Consider the following 22031-nt stretch of genomic DNA (forward strand, 5'->3'; position numbering starts at 1 on the left):
TGCAAAGTGAAAGTCTTCCAAGCGCAGGGCCCACCAAGCTGGCCTTGGGCACAGCCTTCCAAACTAGTCACTCGACAAGGACCAAGTGAGCATGGTGCATCCTGAAGACGGTGCAGTGGGGCTTGGGGCGGGGGCATGGAGTGCAAAATTAATAGGTTGCCCGCCAGGAATTTGCAACTTAGTTTGGGTTGGTTATCACCAACACAAAATTAAATAATGATGAGATAATTCTTTAAAAGCCCAGAAGACCCTGCACCCAGCCAAAGGAAGGAATCCATGAGAGAGCTCACCTTGACCCCCAGGACCCACTGGTTCAGCCTGGAAAGCAAAATGTGGCCATAGAGATGAATCAGGCATTCTGTCATTGTTTTTGCCACACTACTCGGTCAACAGCATGTATTTCTTCTGTATTTTTCATTTCAGTTATTCTTCAACTGATTAGTTGTTCTTTATATATTTTCTAATTCTTAGTTAAAAACGTCTTGTAACTTCTTGCTCTGTGCATCCATTCTTTTCCCAAGTTCTTGGATCATCTTTACGATCATTACTCAGAACTTTTTTTCTGGTAGATGGCCTATCTCCACATCACTCAGTTGTTCTTCTGGGGTTTTATCTTGTTCCTTTATCTGGAACATATTCCTCTGTCGTGTCATTTTGTCTAAACTTCTATTTGTATTTTTATGTATGTGGAAGGTTAGTTATGTTTCTCAGCCATGGAGAAGTGACCCTCAGTAGGGGATGTCCTGTGTATCCCAGCAGTACACTCCCCTCTCGTCACCTGGTGGCCAGGGACCAGCTGGTCCCAGGGTAGGTCCAGACCTGTGTTTTCGGACTCAGTTCCGCAGGCTATGTGACTGTTTTTCTTGCTTCTGGTGTCTGCCCCCCTGGTGGGTGAGGCTGGTCTAGAGGCTTGTGCAGGCTTCCTGGTGGGAGGTGCCAGTGCCTGCCCACTGATGGGCAGAATTGGGTCTTGGCCATCTGGTGGGCAGGGCTGTGTCAAGGAGCGTGTTTAGAGGTGGCTGTGTGCTCAGGAAGTCTTTAAGCAGCCTGTCTGTTGATGGGTGGGACTGTGTTCCGGCCGCGTTGGTTGTTTGGCAGAGGTGTGCCAGCACTGGAGCCTGCAGGCTGTTGGGTGGGGTCAGGTCTTGGTGCTAATGACCCAAGCAAGATGTCAGCCTTCAGATGAGTAATCCCGATACGTTCGCCGCCAGCTTTTATGTCCCAAGAAAGAGCCACAGCCACCCCCTGCCTCCCCAGGAGACCCTCCAAGACCAGCAGGTAGGTCTGGCCAAGGCTCCTATGAAGTCACTGCTTTTGCCCTGGGTCCCAGTGCACACAAGACCTTGTGTGTGTCCTCTAAGAATGGATCTCTGTTTCCCCCAGTCCTGTGGAGCTCCTGCGATCAAGCCCCACTGACCTTCAAAGCCAAATGTTCTGGGGTCTCCTCCTCTCGATGCCAGACCCCCAAGCTGGGGAGCCTGACATGGGGCTCAGAACTCTCTCTTGTTCCCGTGGGAGAACTTCTGTGATACATTATTCTCCAGTTTGTGGGTTGCCCACCTGGGGGTATGGGATTTGATTATATCTCAAGTGTGCCCCTACTACCATCTTGTTGTGGTTCCTTCTTTGTCTCTCGGATGTAGAATATGTCTTTTTGGTAGGTTCCAGTCTTTTCTACTGATGGCTCTTCAGCAGTTAGTTGTGATTTTGGTGTGCTCGTGGGAGGAGGTGAGCTCAAGGTCTTCTACTCTGCCACCTTATCCCGACCAACAGCATGTATTTCTTATTCCACATTTAGTACACCTATTTTATCTCTTTCCTGTGACCCTGGAAGTAATCACTCAAGAAACATTCTATTTTCAAAATATCCAAACTTAGATAAAGGTTGGCCACACTTGGATAAAAGGTTCATGGAAAATTTGTTGTGCTAAGCCCTTGAGCTCATAACTATAGACCCAACTCAACTATGAAATTTGAGTTCACAGGCAACATGCATGGGCATCTTGTACCTGACTTGAGTGGCCCAGCTCCAAGATAGTCACTCATTGGTCATTCAGCATTCACTGAGCATCTACTTGCGCCAGGCACTGGTTAGGTTCAGAGGACACATACATGAAGAAGACTTGGTCCCTGCCCCTAAAAAGTTCACACTTGAATATTGGAATCAAGGGGACAGTGATCCTTTCATAGAAATAAAAGGGCTTTCCTGCCCTGCTCTGGCTTGGCTTGACTAAGAATTTCTTGAAAGTTCCATTAAATGGGAAACCTCTTGACCTCACTGAGTGCCTTGATCACTGAGCTCTCCTCTGGTGACAGCAGTTTGTTTTTGGTAATTAGCTCATGTCTTCTGTGAGAAACCTGATTCCCACCGCTCCTTTGGCCTTGTCTGGGAACCAACCACACAGGCAGGTGGAGTCTTGCTGTGACCTGCAGTTACACTGCGAAACAGAATGTGGTGTGGTCGGCACTGAGATGGTGCCTCCAGGGCTTTCTGAGTACCTTTATGGAGAGAGTGTCTGGGTAAATATCTTCGTCTCTCTTATCTTATTCTCTATTAGTTTTATTTCCTCTCTTAAATTAAATTCAGCCACAATCCTGAAAACCAAATTTGGAATGCGGTTTTGTTGCACAAATGGCCCGTTTTGTTCAGCCACAGCAGTGATTTGGCTCAAAGAGAGTTTTGTTGTTTGGACCGTTGGATTGTTTAGGAAACATCCTGCTTTGGTTCCAGATGGATCTCCATCCTCTCCAGTTTAAATCCCAGTCTTCCTGCCACTGAGCTAAGTCAGGAGAGACTGCAGCCTGGCGTCAGGACCCTCGGCTCGCCCGCATTCCACTGCCATTAAGCCACACTGGGGACATCCCTCTTTGCCTTAGAAAATCCTTCAGGCATCCACAGATCCCCATCCTTAGCCCTGAGAAAGAATTAGCCATGACATGACATGTAGTCGGCTCTCTGAATCTGCAGGTGGAAAATCCGAGGATACGGCAGGCCGACTGTAATTGTTGTCCAGCACAATTTTATATAAGGGACTTGAGCATCCGCCGATTTTAGTAGGGCACCTGGAACCAATCCCCGAGGATACTGGGGAGGACTGCGTAGCTCCTGGGTAGCAGGAATCAGCCTTCTGGTTGTAACCACGGTTAGCAATTGAGCAGAATCTCGGGCCTTTCACTTTTCACTGTGGATGTCTGAGGAGAAGGCGATTCTTGATTGGACTGGAAAACAGACAAAAGCATTCTGTATCGTTCCTTTCAGTCTCCATGAGCTGTGCCGGGACACCTGTGCCTTGACTATGACCCATTTCCAGCCAGGCTCAGTGGGGCCGATGGGCGTAGCCAACTTGCCCCCCATGTCAGTGTAACAAAAGAGGCTGGTCTGCGTCACAGGCACCACTTCATGGAATTCTCTACAACCCGCCCCCTCAGCTTATATACACCCAGCTGAGCTCCCCATGCAGTGACGCGGGCCACACATTCCCTCCTGTAAACTCCTCTAGACACCAAAAGGTTGGAGGAAAGACTCGGAGCACCCCCAGAGCACCCCCAGTGTGTGAGCTTCTTGCAGCTGTTGATTGTGACTAAAGACACTGAGGCACAAGCCCACCCTGAAACGTCACACTGTCTGCCTCTCTCCTCCATTGAGGCCCAACCGGCCCCTTCCCTTCTCTCCACAGATCTCCAGGACTTCAAGTTAGACGTGCAGCACGTGATTGAAGTGGATGAGGGGAACACGGCGGTCATCGCCTGTCACCTTCCTGAGAGCCACCCAAAAGCCCAGGTCCGATACAGCGTCAAACACGAGTGGCTGGAGGCCTCCAGAGGTGAGCGAACAAGTAGGAGCCCAGCGGCCGGGGCCAGGAGGGAAGCTGGCCGTCTCTGCAGTGCTTCCCAAACCCCCCTCCCCACGCCAGCAGCCCCTCCCCATGCTCGTCAGCTGTCTTCTGCCCTGACATTTAGCCCTGCGGGATCCTGAAGGGATTGGCCTCCGTTGTGGAGGTCCCCTGAGCCTGTCGCGAGGAATCTCTTCATCCTTTGAGGCCCTGGCAGATGCTCTGAGCTGCTGCCATCGGATGAGGGCTGAGACTCTCCCCGTGCAAGCTCCCCGACACCAGGCACACACAGGAGGGCTGCCTGACATACCAGACATTCCTGGAGCTGTGGGGTTCCCTGTTGGGAGACGGGGCTCTTCCCCCGCACAGCAGAGCCGGTAACGCAACCGTCTCAACAGTCACAGCTTCCTGCTAAGTGGACGTGACAGCTGGTCCAGCGGCGACCAAGCTTTCGCCCACAGAGTGCCAGCAGGGAGACAAGCTCTCTCTCAAGGCCAAGTCAGCTTCTTTCCACAACTGACCTGCACCCAAGGCCAAGTAGACCCTATGGCTGGACCCGACACTTCAAAATGTGTACCTTTTTAAATGTCCTAGAGATTTTAAAATATCTTTGTTAACTTCCTGGTTATGAAAGGGGAGTATATGTTTACTATAGAAAATACAAAAAACTTTTTTTTTTTTAAGGGTAAAAAGCCTAATCCTTCCACTCAGAAATAACCGGAGACTGAGGAGAGTATGAATGTCTATTGTCCCTAGCAGAGGCCTGGCAGTAGCCCCTAGAGAAGGCCTGCCCATCCCACAAGAGTCAAGGGCTTTTTCCTTTCCATCTGGCGTTTGCCTAAGCAGCTCACACCTGGGGCGGCCCAGTGACAGGCAGGTACCAGACTCAATGATTCTAGACTGCAGGGACATCCAGATTGCCAAGGGCAGGCCACCAGGAAGCTTTGCCTGCCAGGAAGCTAAACACCAACCCAGTCACCAAGTGTACTGAGTCGCTGTGAATCTGTCTCCTGTGGAAAGAAGCTGAACTCAGCCCTGGGACCCCACCCCCATGGCACCCCTGGTCCAGAAGCAGACGGAGCCTAGCAGGCCAGCGATGCAGGGGGAAGGGCTTCAGTGGTATTCATGGAGAGGGTGGGGCTTGGGGCTTAGAATATCCCTCCCTGGCTGCAGAAATTCAGCAGTGAGATGGCTCAGAGCTGTGACCATGACAGAGACTGATGGGAAATTCTAAAGTCAATTCCCTCCTTCCTGGTGGCTTGCAGGAATGATCAGCTCATCTCCCATGTGTGCAGCACGGGCCTCTCAGTCCTTACAGATGGCTCTGAGGCAGCACACATCATGCTGTTTTACAAGTGAGGAAACAGGATCTGAGAGGTTAATTAACTTGCCCAGGATCACACAGTTAGTATGCGGCAGATCCAGAGCTGGAGTCCAGGTCTGGCAGATCCCAAATCCTGCCTCCTTGCCATGGCACCCAAGCTCCCTTAAAAGTTATAAAATGCTCTTCCACAGACCCATGTATGAACTTGGGATGGTGGTGGGGTGTCAGCCAGCCAGTTTGTTAGCTGGTTGGTTAGTGTCACTCCCGACACTTCCGCCCCACTAGGTGTGAGGTTTTATGGGGAGAATAGCATTTCCAGTTTGGGCTTGTTGGAGTTCAGGTATACAACTTCTGACTTGGGCCCTACCTGCCGCGATCCTTTGCGGGAGCTGCTGAGGGCAGGATTCCGGGCCCAAATTCATCCCTGTCCTCTCTTCAGATAACTACCTGATCATGCCATCGGGGAACCTCCAGATTGTGAACGCCAGCCAGGAGGACGAGGGGATGTACAAGTGCGCTGCCTACAACCCAGTGACCCAGGAAGTGAAAACCTCGGGCACCAGTGACAGGCTGCGCGTGCGCCGTAAGGGGAGGGTCTCATTGACGGAGGGGGGCTGGGGTCGGAGGGGCATCCGGCATGTGTTGTGTTGATGCTACTGCTGCACTGCTGTCTCACTTCTTCCTCGTGACAGCTCTCTGCAGGAGGACCTTGGGGAGCCCAAGGGAATTAGTATCTTGCCCCACTTGACATAGGTCATAAGCCCCTGAAGAGCTGTTTGATTCCAAATCCACAGTCTCCAGGCTGCCGCCTGGGGCTGGGCCACCTGAGGCAGGGCGGAGGGGATCCTCTGCGCCCAGTCCTGGTCCTACACGCTGTCCTTCCTCTCCTTGCCCCTCCAGGCTCCACTGCTGAGGCTGCCCGCATCATCTACCCGCCAGAGGCCCAGACCATCGTTGTCACCAAAGGCCAGAGTCTCATCCTGGAGTGTGTGGCCGGTGGGATCCCACCCCCAAGGGTCACCTGGGCCAAGGATGGGTCCAGTGTCGCCAGCTACAACAAGACACGTTTCCTGCTGAGCAACCTCCTCATCGACACCACCAGTGACGAGGACTCCGGGACCTACCGCTGCATGGCTGACAACGGGGTTGGGGATCCCGGGGCCGCGGTCATCCTCTACAACGTCCAGGTGTTCGGTGAGTGTCTTCTGTAGTCCTTCTTTTCCTGGGCCTTCTCTTATCTGCACAGCCTCTCTATTAGAAGCTCATAAGCTGAGGCTCAGACAGGGTCACGTGCCTTGTGAGAGGTCACGTGCCAAGTGAGTGATGGAGGAGAACTGAGAGAGTAGGAGGCCTTGGATCCCAGGGGCCAGGGTGTAGGGGCCCGGTAGCCCTTCCCTGTCACGACTCTGATGGAGGAGACATGGGACCTTTTCTCTCCTCTACCAACGTCATGGGGAAGGAGGGAGCCTTGCCCAACAGCAGTCCCCTCCCCAGCCTGTCTGGGCCTGGATGGAAGGGCTCAGCCTTTCTTACCTCTGCTCTGGTTTCCTGGCAGAACCCCCCGAGGTCACCATGGAGCTGTCCCAGCTGGTCATCCCTTGGGGCCAGAGCGCCAAGCTCACCTGTGAGGTGCGAGGGAACCCCCCGCCCTCCGTGCTGTGGCTAAGGAACGCCGTGCCCCTCACCTCCAGCCAGCGCCTCCGACTGTCCCGTAGGGCCCTGCGGGTGGTCAGTGTAGGGCCCGAGGATGAAGGCGTCTACCAGTGCATGGCCGAGAATGAAGTCGGGAGCGCCCACGCTGTGGTCCAGCTGAGGACCGCCAGGCCGGGTGAGTGCAGCCCAAGGGTCTGAGATTCCAGCTGAACATTTATAGAACCCTTTTCTCAAATGGAATCCAGCTTAAAACCCCAGTATATAATAAAATAAATAAATGTGGCTTTTAGTTGTAAGTTTAAATTTACATTGACTTCCTAATAAGTCAGAAGTGCAGATTTTCAGTAGTGCAGATGACCCATTTAAATACTGTATTTAAAAAAAAAACAAAAACCTTTTAAATTAGTTTGCAGAACCTGTGGCTTCCGAGAGTTCCGTGGAACCCAGCTGGACAGCCACTGGTCCAGCACAAAGGAAAGCACCTCTGTCTTTGTTAGTTTGATTCCTTTCAGTTGACATCTACATGGATTGAGCAGTTGCTATTTGCTCAGCACTGGGCTAGGCAATGAGGGGGATGCAGAGACCCTACCTTTCCTAGGGAGGAAATAAAACTTACCGAAGAATCAACTGGAGAAAAATACAGCAAGGAGTAATGCTGACTCATCTTTATCAGGAGCCAACCTCCTGCGCAGGAGGTCGGGTAGCAGAAACTAGTGTTGGCGGAGTCTGTGGACGCTTCCTGAAGGAGGAGCGACCCCTCCTGCCTCTGAAAGTCTCAGACGTATTTACATTCACAGTTCACACCTCCAGGTCCCCACAGTGGAGCAGGGAGAGGCCCACACTGTCCCATGGTGTGGATCCCACAGTGAAGGGGACACGTCCCCACACCCACACAGAACGTGAGAAAAAGGACACAGGCTCCTGCACCTCAGGAGCAAATTGAGATGGTTCGCTCAGACACACCCGGTGCAGACACAGGAAAACAAGCCGGCGGCGAGAAGCCCGGGCAGGGGCGTCCGGCTGCCTTTCCCTCCTGGCCAGGCTGGGGCACAGCCCTCTACCCCCACGGAGCCCAGCTGTGTGTCCAGTGGGCTGATGGTCACTTCACGTCCTGAGCCAGGGGCTCTTCCTGCCCTGGCAGCCCTTCCCTCTGACTTCTCCCTGTTTTCTCCATGGAGACAACAGCTCAGCAGGTGGCCAGGGGACTAAGGGCTCTTCCTTACCTTCTCCTTCTGGCTCTGTCCTCCAGGCACCACCCTGAGGCCATGGCGGGATGCTAAGCCGGCCACTGCCACACCTCCTGTGCCCCCGCCCGGACCCGGAAGCCCTGCCCAGATGCCGAAGGGCCATCCAGGGGCTCTGAGGCCACCGGCGTCGGCGCAGCCAGCACCCTTGCCGTGCCTGGGAGAGCAGGGACAGGTGGCCCCCGCCGAGGCACCTGTCATCCTCAGCTCGCCCCGCACCTCCAAGACTGACTCGTACGAGCTGGTGTGGCGGCCTCGGCACGAGGGCAGCGGCTGGGCACCGATCCTCTACTATGTGGTGAAACACCGCAAGGTATGGTGTCTGGCATTGCGCCTACCTCTCGCTGAGGCTGGGCAGGGGCCTCCACCCGCTGACCATCTCCCCTCGAGCTCCTGAAGCCTGGAGGAGTCGTATCTGCTGATGATCGTGACCACCTGATCCCTCCAGCGTGCTTTCCCACCACCCCCCGGGAAGCTGGTTGTGAGATGGGCATCTGGGGCCCTAAGAGGCCCGGAAGAAGCCGTGGGTGTGCTTCCAGGTCTGAGCCTCGCACACCAGCTTCTAGTCCCGAGGAGAGTTCGTAGGCTCCCTAATGACCACCCCAGTCCTCCCCTCTGCCGTTTGTTGTTGATGTTTTGTTTTGTTTTGAATCTAAGTAAGCTCTGCCGGTGCTTACCTGCAGGAACCCGGGCGTGGCAAGCTAGCTTTAGAGCCAGGAAAACAAATATCTGTGAGCAAGTGTTTTCTCTGAGGGCTACAAAATACCGCCTCAGTTTTCAGGATTCCTCCTGGCTCAGCTTTGACAAGCAGGCCTTTGAGCTAAAAGCACATCGTGTTGTTCAGACCTCAGCTATTTCTCCTTGGCAGAAGGAGGTCTGTCCAGGTGGATGTGTTGGGAGCTCTCAGGGAGGGATCCGGGGACAGAGCTGGGCCGGCCCACCTTCTTAGACACTCTGCCCTCCGAGACAGGACGCAGCCCCCGGACTGCCACCCCACCCCACCCCCCGCAACCCCCGTTCAAGGCTGCACTCTCACCTGCTCTGACCCCTCAGGGGAGAAGGACATGAAATTCCCCTTAAGAAAATATCCTTGAAAACATTTTTGTTTATCCCAGGTGCATGCTGTTTTTTTCCTACGGCCATTAGACAGTAGAAAATTATTTTTCTTAATGGATTTTTTAAATCTTATTTGATAAGTAATAATGTATCATAAATGCCAGGTTTTATTATGCATCTCTTTAGTTGTTGCTAACAAAAGTACCATGTGCACTTGGTAGAAAATACGGAAAATATAGGAATGCGGAACGAAAAGCATTTATCAACTTGCCTCCCTCTCCAAAAAGAAACAAAGCCAGCGAAACTCAGTGAAAGGTGCCACCTGTGCAGAAGCTCTGCCCCTGCTCCGGACCTCGACAGCCCCGTCGTTCTGGTCTTCCTCTTAACACGCTCTCCGAGGAGACCTCCGGCCAGGACAGGTCCACAGAGGCACCTAAGGCAAAGCCGCCTCCTAGGTGGGGGTCGAGAGGGGGCAGTTTCTAATTAACCCTCGGCCTGCTGGCCTCTTCATAGGCAGCCAGCAAAGGGGGTGGATGAGTTTTTAACAAAAAGCAGTGTTGTTCAACCCAGGTTATGGGGCAGGGCTGGTCCAAATCCTCACTTCCCCGTGTAACTGGACACCTCCATCTGCAGAGTTGGAGACAAAGATCAGGGCGGGCCAAATGCTCGTGGTCCCCAGGAGGCAGGAACCAGCATGAAAGCAAGAATAATATTTTTCTGGCCAATAGGTGGCCATGAAACGGCCTCACCAAGAGGCAGGCTGGCAAAGGCCACATGAGGTGATCCGGAAACGCCAGGCTGAGGCCGCATTCACCCTCTCAGTATGCGTGACAGTGACTAATTACCGTTCCATTTCTTATTTTCATTTCTGAGCCCAGTGGAAGTGAGGCCAGCGCTAGGAGGCAGAGGGAGAAAAGGGGCACAGGGGAAGTGAGAGGACGGTGCCCCGCTGCGTCTGGCTTCTGTTCGCCTCTGGCCCATGGGGCACTTGGAGCTGTTAGGTGGGCATTGCCAAGGCACGATTATGTCTTGAAAGCAGTTTCATTCTTGAGGGAGTAACGTGTCTTCAAGATCATCACACAAGAAAGCAAAAATCAGCATTTGGGTTGTGTTTTTTCAGCCCCTCCCCTCTTGCTGGAGACTGGGAGTCAATTCAACTCATTTTCACTTTTTCACATGCATGAAGCCAGCTTTCATTTCCTGGTGCATCTGCAGACCCTGGGCTACTGTGTTTGGGTTTCCAGCACCACTGGGGATTCTCAGTTTGTAAAAACTTCTCCCTTTGGAACAAGTCCTGGAAGCCTGACATGAATGAGCCCAGACCATCCCTGTCACTTGAATAGTAGGTTTTGTTCTAATTTGGAATATTCTGCTTGGGGATAAGAGCTTTTCCTACCAGCTGTTTAATTCCTTCAGCAAACCACAGCTTCAGGCCCCAGCAGGCTCACGGAGATGTGCACAGTTAGCAGTGAAGTCTGTGTCCTGAAAGGTGGGTGGGTGAGATGAAGCAACCTCTCAGCGACGCCTGTCCGGAAGCCTGGAACTCCTTTTTTTTTTCTTTTTTTCTTTAAGGAGCCAGGAATTTGAAGCCATTAAAGATTAATCTCTAATGGTTACAGTTCATCCACAGTTTTTAAGTTCTAAGCAAGGCCTGAGGGCAGGAGCAGAAAAAGGAGGATTGAAATCCTCACCGAGTGGAGGAAGAGGGGGCACGGCATGTACTTGTTGGGAACCTACTGTGTGCCAGCTTCAACGTTCGACACGTCACGTAAATCATCGGATTTAAACTTCAGAGTAACCTGAGAGGTTTTATTTGCTTCATTTTAGAAAAGAAAAGCTTAGGGATCCGAAAGATGAGGGAACTCGCTCAGGGTTACACAGCTGGTAACCTGTGTGTGGTAAGAGACACAATCCAGATTTGAACCCAGGATTTTCTGGCTCCCAGACTTCCTTTCTAGGGTAGGTTACGATTATGAGTTTGATATCTGGAGTCAAGTCAGGGTTTCTGCGCTCACTGGCAATGTGGTCTTAGATAAATCACTCATCTCTCTAAACCTTAGTCTCTGCATTTGTGAGGTGGGAACAATATTAACACCCATCTCTTGGGCTGTTGTCGTGGAGGCGTGTTATGGTGCATACAACGTGCTTAGCACATAGTAAGCTCTCAAAAAATGTGGCTATTTCTATGATGCTGCTGCTTTTTGTGTGTGTGTGTGTGTGTGTGGTACGCGGGCTTCTCACTGTTGTGGCCTCTCCCGTTGCGGAGCACAGGCTCCAGACACGCAGGCTCAGCGGCCATGGCTCACGGGCCCAGCCGCTCTGCAGCATGTGGGATCTTCCCAGACCGGGGCACGAACCCGGGTCCCCTGCATCGGCAGGCGGACTCTCAACCACCGCGCCATCAGGGAAGCCCTATGATGCTGCTGCTTTTATCATTCTCATCATCATCTCATTAGAATATAAACTAAAGGTACTGTTTGTTTGGTTTAAATAGATCGAGGAGAAAGAAAGTTAAATAGGGAGGTTTTTACACTTGATCTTAGGCAAGCAATAGGGAGGTTTTTAGAAAGAGAGAGAAGGTCTTTGGAGAAACTCTCAGCAATGTCATCTGGGCCTTTTGACCCTCCCCACAGAGTTTTGACGAGATCATTAGATGAGGGGTCAGGGAGCCTGACTTTATTGTCCCAGCGAGGATGGATGTCCCAGAGCCAGCAGGAACGGTCTGCCTTCTGTAGGGCCACCTCTCCCCTAACCTGGCCCATTTTCCCTCCCTTTCTTCTGTCCTCTTGGCCTCAGTTCTGCTTTCCTTGCAACCTACAGCCCACCTGTAGCTCCAGGCCAAGATGCCGGTCCTTATACCAGCCACCTTCTCCAGCAGGTCACAAACTCCTCTGACGACTGGACCATCTCTGGCATTCCAGCCAGCCAGCACCGCCTGACCCTCACCAGACTCGACCCTGGGAGCTTATATGAAGTAGAGATGGCAGCCTACAACTGTGCAGGCGAAGGCCAGACGGCCATGGTCACCTTCCGAACTGGTAAGGGTCCAATGTTGTCCCCAGCTTGGGGCTTCCATGGGCCTGAGCGGTCCTACCAGGCCAGGTGGGCGTCCTGCTCACCTTGCCCCAGCTTTTCACCTTGAACTTCATCTTCCTTTCAGCTCCTGCCTCCCTCTGGTCTGCATGCCTAGGCTGAGGTCCCGCCTCGTATCAGGACAGGCACCAGCTGGCCTCTGGCATCCCTTTGCCCCTTTCACACTTGGGGGCCACGTGCAATCTCATGACTGTCGGGCAGAGCTGGAACTCAGACCACACTTCCAGTGTCCTCTATTATTTCCATGGTCTTGTCAGACCCCCTGGCAGAGCTTCAGGCAGAAAGGACTGTGTGGAAGGAGAGACCTAATGCACACTCCCTCTCGTGCTGATCTCAACCCATTTCTACCCAGGACGGCGGCCCAAACCTGAAATCATGGCCAGTAAAGAGCAGCAGATCCAGAGAGATGACCCTGGAGCCAGCCCCCAGAGCAGCAGCCAGCCGGACCACGGCCGCCTGTCCCGTAAGCCCCCGGCAGCCCCGAGGGCGGGAGTGACGAGCAGTCAGAACTGGAACCAGGTCCACCGCCTCAGAAGGCTCACTGCTGCAGGCTGAATGCGGTCTTGAGTCCCGGAGTCCTTGTGACATTTTCCTGGCCTCTCCCCAGTTAACCACAGTGAGGAGATATGGATTGGAGCTTTTCAAGGGCTCCTCCCAGGAGAGAGTGACCCAGAGAGCCCTAGAGAGATCTGACGCGGCCACCAGGGGGTGAGGGCTGTGGGGTGAAGCTGGCCCCCATCAGGAACAGGCCAGGTCTAGTCACATTGCAACCATCTTCTCATCATGTCCTTTCCTCCCACTTCCTTCCTCCCTTGGGTATCGTCTCCTGCAGCCCCAGAAGCTCCAGACAGGCCCACTATCTCCATGGCCTCTGAGACCTCAGTGTATGTGACCTGGATTCCGCGTGGGAACGGCGGCTTCCCCATCCAGTCCTTCCGAGTGGAGTACAAGAAGCTGAAGAAAGTGGGGGACTGGATTCTGGCCACCAGCGCCATCCCTCCCTCCCGGCTCTCAGTGGAGATCACAGGCCTAGAGAAAGGTAGGGCCCTGGCCACTGCCCTCCCTGGTCCCCCTGCTGCCCTCGACCCCCTGGAGGAGAAGGGAAGCTTTGGAGGGTCTTCTCTCTGCTTGTCGTCCACCCACCACCAGCCTCCTGTGGCCACTCTTGGTTGTGTTACTTCAGTCCCACAAGGCCTTCCTTCTCCCTCCCTCTCTCCATAATTGGTCCCAAGCCACCTCCTGCGTGGTGCCTCCTTTTTTTTTTTTTTTTAACTTTTTATTTTATATTGGAGTAGAGTTGATTAACAATGGTTTGTTAGTTTCAGGTGCACAGCTAAGCGACTCAGCCACACATATACATCTTTCCATTCTCCCTCAGACTCCCCTCCCATCCAGGCTGCCACATAACATTGAGCCGAGTTCCCTGTGCTATACAGCAGGTCCTTGTTGGTTATCCATTTTAAATACAGCAGTGTGTACACGTCAATCCCAAACTCCCTAACTATCCCTCCCCCGCCCCACCCTTCCCCCCCTTGTCAGTCTGTTTCTGTTTTGTATGTAAGTAAGTTCATTTGTATCTTTTTTTTTTTTTTAGATTCCACATATAAGGGATACCATATGATATTTGTCTTTCTCTGACTTAACTTCACTCAGTATGACAATCTCTAGGTCCATCCATGTTGGGGCAAATGGCATTATTTCATTCTTTTTTATGGCTAATATTCCATTGTATATAAGTACCACATCTTCTTTATCCATTCCTCTGTCAGTGGACATTTAGATTGCTTCCACATCTTGGCTATTGTAACCAGTGCTGCAGTGAACATTGGGGTACATGTATCCTTTCGGACCGTGGTTTTCTCTGGATATATGCCCAGGAGTGGGATTGCAGGATCATATGGTATAGCTCTATTTTTAGTTTTTTAAGGAACCTCCATACTGTTCTCCATAGCAGTTATACCAATTTATATTCCCACCAAGAGTGCAAGAGGGTTCCCTTTTCTCTGTGTGGCTCCTTTCTAATGAGGGTAGGAGTGCTTAAGTCCTTTGGGGCTTGCTTTTGGGGAAGGGCTGCCCAAAAGATCCCTCCAGGTCCTGAGCCTGGATGGGCTGAAGGGGAGGGAGATGGTGTCTCCCAGCCCCCAGGTTCAGTGAGTGTCTCTCCCCAGGCACCTCCTACAAGTTCCGAGTCCGGGCTCTGAACATGCTGGGGGAGAGCGAGCCCAGCGCCCCCTCCCGGCCCTACGCTGTGTCAGGCTACAGCGGCCGTGTGTACGAGAGGCCCGTGGCAGGCCCTTACATCACCTTCACCGATGCCGTCAACGAGACCACCATCATGCTCAAGTGGATGGTAAGTGGCCTGGCGCAGCCAGCAGCGGAAGACGGTGCTGAGCTCCATGTTGGGTGGGAGCTGGACGCTGCAGCCCGGGCAGGAAGGAATCACCTTTCTCCCTTGGCTCATTCTAGGCTGCTACCCCTTTAAGTGTTCCTCCACCTTCGTACCTGGGAATTGGGCCAGAGGGACTCAACCTCACAATACCCGGGAAACTGCAGACGGGACTTAAGTCTTTGAAGAAATGACCATTTGTTTCTTGTCTCCAAAAGTTAGGGACTCCTAGGCTAAATAAAATAATGAGTGATCGCTACAGCACTGTCCAGAGAGCCTTGGGGAGACCATCAGAAATGTTTGTCAGGGTCTCCAGTGAATTTTTTATTAATTTTTATTGGAGTATGGTTGCTTTACAATGTTGTGTTAGCCTCCACTGCACAACAAAATGAATCAGCCATACACACAAAGATATCCCCTCCCTTTTGGACTTCCCTCCCATTTAGGTTACCACAGTACATTAGGTAGAGTTCCCTGTGCTTTACAGTATGTTCCCATCAGTTGTCTATTTTATACATAGTATCAATAATGTATATGTGTCAATCCCAATCTCCCAATTCCTCCCTCCCACCCCTTTCCCCCGTGGTATCCATACATTTGTTCTCTACATCTATGTCTCTATTTCTATTGAGAATCAGCCATTCTGACCAGTGTAAGGTGATACCTCATTGTAGTTTTGATTTGCATTTCCCTAATAATTAGTGATGTTGAGCATCTTTTCATGTGTTTGTTGGCCATCTGTATGTCTCCTTTGGAGAAATGTCTATTTAGGTCTTCTGCCCATTTTTGGATGGGTTGTTTGTTTTTTTGATATTGAGCTGTATGAGCTGCTTGTATATTTTGGAGATTAATCCTTTGTCAGTTGCTTCGTTTGCAAATATTTTTTCCCATTTTGAGGGTTGTCTTTTGGTCTTGTTTATGGTTTCCTTTGCTGTTCAAAAGCTTTGAAGTTTCATTAGGTCCCATTTGTTTATTTTTGTTTTTATTTCCATTTCTCTAGGAGGTGGGTCAAAAAGGATCTTGCTGTGATTTATGTCATAGAGTGTTCTGCCTATATTTTCCTCTAAGAGTTTTGTAGTGTCAGGTCTTACCATTTAGGTTTTTAATCCATTTTGAGTTTATTTTTGTGTATGGTGTTAGGGAATGTTCTAATTTCATTCTCTTACATGCAGCTGTCCAGTTTTCCCAGCACCGCTTATTGAAGAGGCTGTCTTTTCTCCATTGTATATTCTTACCTCCTTTGTCATAGATTAGGTGAGCATAGGTGCATGGGTTTATCTTTGGGCTTTCTGTCCTGTTCCATTGATCTATATTTCTGTTTTTGTGCCAGTACTTGATTACCGTAGCTTTGTAGTATAGTCTGAAGTCAGGGAGCCTGATTCCTCCAGCTTCACTGTTTTTAAGACTGCTTTGGCTATTCGGGGTCTTTTGTATTTCCTAACAAATTTTAAGATTTTTTTGTTCTAGTTCTGTAAAAAATGCCACTGGTAATTTGATAGGGATTGCGTTGAATCTCTAGATTGCTTTTGGTAGTATAGTCATTTTCACAATATTGATTCTTCTAATCCAAGAACATGGTATATCTCTCCATCTGTTTATGTCATCTTTGATTTCTTTCATCAGTGTTTCATAGTTCTCTGAGTACAGGTCTTTTGCCTCCTTAGGTAGGTTTATTCCTAGGTATTTTATTCTTTTTCTTGCAGTGGTAAATGGGATTGTTTCCTTAATTTCTCTTTCTGCCTTTGCGTTGTTAGTGTATAGGAATGCAAGAGATTTCTGTGTATTAATTTTGTATCCTGCAACTTTACCAAATTCATTGATTAGCTCTAGTAGTTCTCTGGTGACATCTTTAGGATTTTCTATGTATAGTATCATGTCATCTGCAAACAGTGACCGTTTTACTTCTTCTTTTCCAATTTGGATTCTTTTATTTCTTTTTCTTCTCTGATTGCCTTGGCTAGGACTTCCAAAACTATGTTGAATAATAGTGGCGAGAGTGGACACCCTTGTCTTGTTCCTGATCTTAGAGGAAATGCTTTCAACTTTTCACCATTGAGAATAATGTTTACTGTGGGATTGTCATATATGGCCTTTATTATGTTGAGGTAGGTTCCCTGTATACCCACTTTCTGGAGAGTTTTTTTTTATCATAAATCAGTACTCAATTTTGTTGAAAGCTTTTTCTGCATCTATTGAGATGATCATATGGTTTTTATTCTTTAATTTAATTATGTGGTGTAGCACACTGATTGATTTGCATATATTGGAGAATCCTTGCATCCCTGGGATAAACCCTATTTGATCATGGTGTATGATCCTTTTAATGTGCTGTCAGATTCTGTTCACTAGTATTTTGTTAAGGATTTTTGCGTCTGTGTTCATCAGTGATACTGGCCTGTAGTTTTCTTGTTTTGTGATATCTTTGTCTGATTTTTTGGTATCAGGATGGATGATGGTAGTCTCATAGAATGAGTTTGGGAGTGTTCCATCCTCTGCAATTTTTTGGAAGAGTTTGAGAAGGATAGGTGTTAACTCTTCCTCTAAATGTCTTATGGAATTCACCTGCGAAGCCATCTGGTCCTGAACTTTTGCTTGTTGGAAGGTTTTTAATCACAGTTTCAATTTTATTACTTGTGATTGGTCTGTTCATATTTTCTGTTTCTTCCTGGTTCAGTCTTGGAAGGTTATACCTTTCTAAGAATTTGTCCACTACTTCCAGGTTGTCCATTTTATTGGCATAGAGTTGCTTATAGTAGTCTCTTAAGGTGCTTTGTATTTCTGCAGTGTCTGTTGTAACTTCTCCTTTTTCATTTCTAATTTTATTGATTTGAGTCCTCTCCCTCTTTTTCTTGATGAGTCTGGCTAATGGTTTATCAATATTGTTTATCTTCTCAAAGAACCAGCTTTTAGTTTTATTGATCTTTGTAATTGTTTTCTTTGTTTCTATTTCATTTATTTCTGGCCTGATCTTTATGATTTCTTTCCTTCCACTAACTCTGGGTTTTGTTTGTTCTTCTTTCTCTAGTTGCTTTAGGTGTAAGGTTAGGTTGTTTATTTGAGATGTTTCTTGTTTCTTGAGGTAAGATTGTATCGCTATAAACTTCCCTCTTAGAACAGCTTTTGCTGCATCCCATAGATTTTGGGTCATCGCCTTTTCATTGTCATTTGTTTCTAGGTATTTTTTGATTTCCTCTTTGATTTCTTCAGTGATCCCTTGGTTATTTAGTAGCGTATTGTTTAGCCTGTGTTTGTATTTTTTACAGTTTTTTTCTCGTAATTGATTTCTAATCTCAGAGCATTGTGGTTGGAAAAGATGCTGACTACGATTTCAGTTTTCTTAAATTTACTGAGGCTTGATTGGTGACCCAAGATGTGATCTATCCTGGAGAATGTTCCATGAGCACTTGAGAAGAAAGTGTATTCTGCCATTTTCGGGTGGAATGTCCTATAAATATATCAGTTAAGCCCATCTTGTCTAATGTGTCATTTAAAGCTTGTGTTTCCTTATTTATTTTCATTTTGTATGATCTGTCCATTGGTGTAAGTGGAGGGTTAAAGTCCCCCACTATTATTGTGTTACTGTCGATTTCTCCTTTTATGGCTGTTAGCATTTGCCTTATGTATTGAGGTGCTCCTATGTTGGGAGCATAGGTATTTACAGTTGTTATATCTTCTTCTTGGATTGATCCTTTGATCATTATGTAGTGTCCTTCCTTGTCTCTTGTAATAGTCTTTATTTTAAAGTCTATCTTGTTTGACATGAGTATTGCTACTCCAGCTTTTTTGATTCCCACTTGCATGGAATATCCTTTTCCATCCCCTCACTTTCAGTCTGTATGTGTCGCTAGGTCTGAAGTGGGTCTCTTGCAGACAGCATATATATAGATCTTGTTTTTGTATCCATTCGGCCAGTCTCTGTCTTTTGGTTGGGGCATATAATCCATTTACATTTAAGGTGATTATAGATATGTATGTTCCTATTCCCATTTTCTTAATTGTTTTGGGTTTATTCTTGAAGGTCTTTTTCTTTTCTTGTGTTTCCCTCCCAGAGAAGTTCCTTTAGCATTTGTTGTAGAGCTGGTTTGGTGGTGCTGAATTCTCTTAGCTTTTGCTTGTCTGTAAAGCTTTTGATTTCTCCATCGAATCTGAATGAGGTCCTTGCTGGGTAGAGTAATCTTGGTTGTAGGTTTTTCCCTTTCATCACTTTAAATATGTCCTGCCATTCCCTTCTGGCCTGCAAAATTTCTGCTGAAAAATCAGCTGATAACCTTATGGGGATTCCCTTGTAGGTTATTTGTTGCTTTTCCCTTGCTGCTTTTAATATTTTTTCTTTGTATTTAATTTTTGTTAGTTTGATTAACATGTGTCTCGGCGTGTTTCTCCTTGGGTTTATCCTGTATGGAACTCTGTGCTTCCTAGACTTGATTGACTATTTCTTTTCCCACGTTAGGGAAGTTTTCAACTATAATCTCTTCGAATATTTTCTCGGCCCTTTCCCTTCCTCGTCTTCTTCTGGGACCCCTATAATTCGAATGTTGGTGTGTTCGATGTTGTCCCAGAGGTCTCTTAGACTGTCCTCAATTCTATTCTTTTTTCTTTCTTCTGTTCCTTGGCAGTTAACTCCATCATTGTATCTTCCAGCTCACTTATTCGTTCTTCTGCCTTGGTTATTCTGCTGTTGATTGCTTCATATGTATTTTTCATTTCAGTTATTGTGTGGTTCATCACTGTTTGTTTCTTCTTTAGTTCTTGTAGGTCCTTGTTAAATGTTTCTTGTTTTTTCCCCATTCTATTTCCTAGATCTTGGATCATCTTTATTATCATTGCTCTGAATTCTTTTTCAGACAGCTTGCCTATTTCCTCTTCATTTATTTGGTCTTGTGGGAGTTTACCTTGCTCCTTTGCCTGCAGAGTGTTTCTCTGTCATTTCATTTTGTCTAACCTACTTTGTTTATGGTCGTCTTTCTGCAGGCTGGAGGGTCATAGTTCTTGTTGTTTCTGTTGACTGCCCCCTGCTGGGTGAGGTCGGTCCAGGGGCTTGTACAGGCTTCCTGGTGGGAGCACCTGGTGCCCGTGCTCTGTTGGGTGGAGTTGAGTCTTTTCCCTCTTGATGGGCAGGGCTGCATCAGGTGGTATGTTTTGGGGTGTCTGTGAACTTAGTCCAGCTTTAGGCAGCCTGTCTACTGATGGATGGGCCTGTCTTGCTGGTTGTTTGGTGTGAGGTGTTTGGCACTGGAGCCTGCAGGCAGTTGTGTGCGGTCGGGTCTTGGTGTTGATATGGATACCTTCAGGAACGTGCACGCCAATTAATATTCCCTGGGCCCGGGAATTCTCTGGTGTTCCAGCATCCTGGACTCTATGTCTCCACCCTGGAGGCCCAGGCCCAACCCCTAGTTGGGGTCTCCAGTGAGTTTTAAACTCTAGGCCAGGGTAAAATTTCCATCCCCCAGTGGTTTTGATCACACGATGATTCCTCTGCTCCGTTGTCAACTTGTTTCTTCTTTCTTCCCTGTAGTATATTCCAGCAAGTAACAACAACACCCCAATCCATGGCTTTTATATCTATTACCGACCCACGGACAGTGACAATGATAGTGACTACAAGAAGGATATGGTGGAAGGTGAGAAACACGTGTGTGAGATAGTTTCCTCTGTTGGCAAGGGGCTCTAGGAGTTGGTGAAAGTAGAAAACGTGGGCTGGCCTGCCCCACATCGTTGGCTCTTTCTTGACACACTTGGGGTCATTGAGTTCATAAACCCACATGCTTCTTTCCATGGTGATGGGACAACAGGAACATGGGTGGGCACCTAGAACATTGCCTCCAGTGGGGGCCAAGCAAGCCACATGCATAATCATCACACTGACTCTCTGTCTTTCCCAGGGGATAGATACTGGCACTCCATCAGCCACCTGCAGCCAGAGACCTCCTATGACATTAAGATGCAGTGCTTCAACGAAGGAGGGGAGAGTGAGTTCAGCAACGTGATGATCTGTGAAACCAAAGGTGATCTCTTTGGGTTCTCTGATCTCCTCTCGCTCTCCTCCCAGCAGACTAGGGCAGAGTCACTGCTCTGTGTGCCATGCTGGGTATCTCTTCTCCAGAATGACTCCTTATTTTCCAAGTATCCCCAAACTTTGTCATCTTAACCCTTCTCTTCATTTGCCTGTGCTTCGTATTAAGTGCAAGTGGGCTGCCATCATGACGGTTTCATGGAGCTTGGGAATTAACTCACACGTGAACTCATGGGTTAGAACCCACTCTTAAGTTGGGAGCTTTCTATAAACACTTTATTCCTACAGTAACATTTGGTACTCACATTGGTTAGTTTATTTAATTTAACTACAACCCCATGGGAAAAGAAACTGAGCATCACGACATGTTATACCTTGACCAAGGTCACACAGCTGGTTAGCGGTGGAGCACACTTTGGGCCAAGTTTGTCCAACTACAAGCCCATACTCTTTCCCTGCACTAAAACACGTTAAATATATTCATATAATAACTTGATTTTTGCACATCGGTCAAGTGGATAGATATCATTTCCATTTTGCAAATACTGAAAGGTGTATTGCAAAAAATTGTAATCAGGAGAAGATCCCAGAGGAACAGGGATAGAGCCAAGAAAACGATCCATTTTCCTGTCACAGCAACATTCTGTCTCCCGTGTGCCCTTCCTGCCCTCTTCTGTCACGTACAGTGAAGGGGCAGATGCGCACACAGCCAGCATTCCTGTGTCAGGGGACACGCAGAGTGCCCGGGGCAAAGAACAGAGACTTCACACAGCCTTCACATTGGTCTTCTGGAAGGACTGAACCTTCAGCAGGGTGGAGGCAGTGGCCTGGGGCGTAGGACAAGCCTTCACGTAGCTCCGCATGGTGGGAGTATGTGGCACTGGAAGGATGAGAGAGGGCAGTGCTCAGGGAAGAGGCCACGAGCATCAGGGACCCTGTGGGCTGTGAGGTGGAGAAGGGTCGTTGTTGGATTTGTTTGTCAGGAAGGGTCACTGGTGACTATGCACGAATGGGCTGAGGGGAGAGAACCGGGGCCGCGAAGGAAAGGTGAAGAGAAGGGGTGGGTTTGAGCCTCTTAGGGAGCGTAGGGAGGACCAGGGACTGATAGTGTGTTGAGGCTGGGAGAGAGTGAAAGGAGTTCAGCGTAAACCTTGAGGTTTTGAACTTGAAGAACCACACAGGTGGTGGTGCCATCTATCGAAAAGGGGAAAGCCAGCAGGGAACTCGCTTCCACAAGAAAGGAACAACGTGAACCACTTGGAGGCGTACCTGAGTCTGATTCTTCTGAGACGTTGAAATGCAAGTGTCCCGTGAGGGAAGCAGGTCTCCTACCCAGGGAGGACCCTGGGTAAGGGTATTTGGCGGTCACTGGGGTGTAGGCTGAAATCACGGGAATAGAGGGAAGAAGAAGACAGAGTGTAGTCTGAGA

The 22031-nt window shown here is 49.0% G+C and overlaps 2 protein-coding genes across 8 annotated transcripts in view; one reads left to right on the top strand and one right to left on the bottom strand.

Moving 5' to 3' along the window:
* BOC (BOC cell adhesion associated, oncogene regulated) overlaps nt 1-22031 on the top strand; it is a 238140-nt gene that overhangs the window by 211160 nt on the left and 4949 nt on the right. For 4 of the 6 annotated variants that reach the window (XR_016392994.1, XM_022551515.3, XM_089910541.1 and 1 more), the window contains 11 exons: nt 3678-3824; nt 5597-5740; nt 6058-6351; nt 6713-6985; nt 8060-8367; nt 11986-12148; nt 12556-12666; nt 13036-13242; nt 14372-14553; nt 20105-20210; nt 20472-20594. Coding sequence is in view for 5 of the 6 variants with exons in the window: in XM_022551515.3 (XP_022407223.1) it covers nt 3678-3824; nt 5597-5740; nt 6058-6351; nt 6713-6985; nt 8060-8367; nt 11986-12148; nt 12556-12666; nt 13036-13242; nt 14372-14553; nt 20105-20210; nt 20472-20594 (2058 nt within the window). In the remaining variant the exon portion in view is untranslated. The remainder of the gene's footprint in view (nt 1-3677; nt 3825-5596; nt 5741-6057; nt 6352-6712; nt 6986-8059; nt 8368-11985; nt 12149-12555; nt 12667-13035; nt 13243-14371; nt 14554-20104; nt 20211-20471; nt 20595-22031) is intronic. The other 2 variants (XM_022551715.3, XM_022551796.3) reach the window with 2 other exon arrangements.
* The window catches only part of CFAP44 (cilia and flagella associated protein 44), a 169773-nt gene continuing 157094 nt past the window's right edge, over nt 9353-22031 (bottom strand). For both annotated transcript variants that reach the window (XM_089910540.1, XM_022551158.2), the window contains one exon: nt 9353-21482. The gene's annotated coding sequence lies outside the window, so the exon portion shown is untranslated. The remainder of the gene's footprint in view (nt 21483-22031) is intronic.

Source organism: Delphinapterus leucas, chromosome 4, assembly GCF_059928025.1.
Source record: "Delphinapterus leucas isolate spDelLeu-1000000601 "Yukka" chromosome 4, BTC_Dleu_Yukka2, whole genome shotgun sequence".
In the NCBI taxonomy this organism is placed as follows: domain Eukaryota; kingdom Metazoa; phylum Chordata; class Mammalia; order Artiodactyla; family Monodontidae; genus Delphinapterus; species Delphinapterus leucas.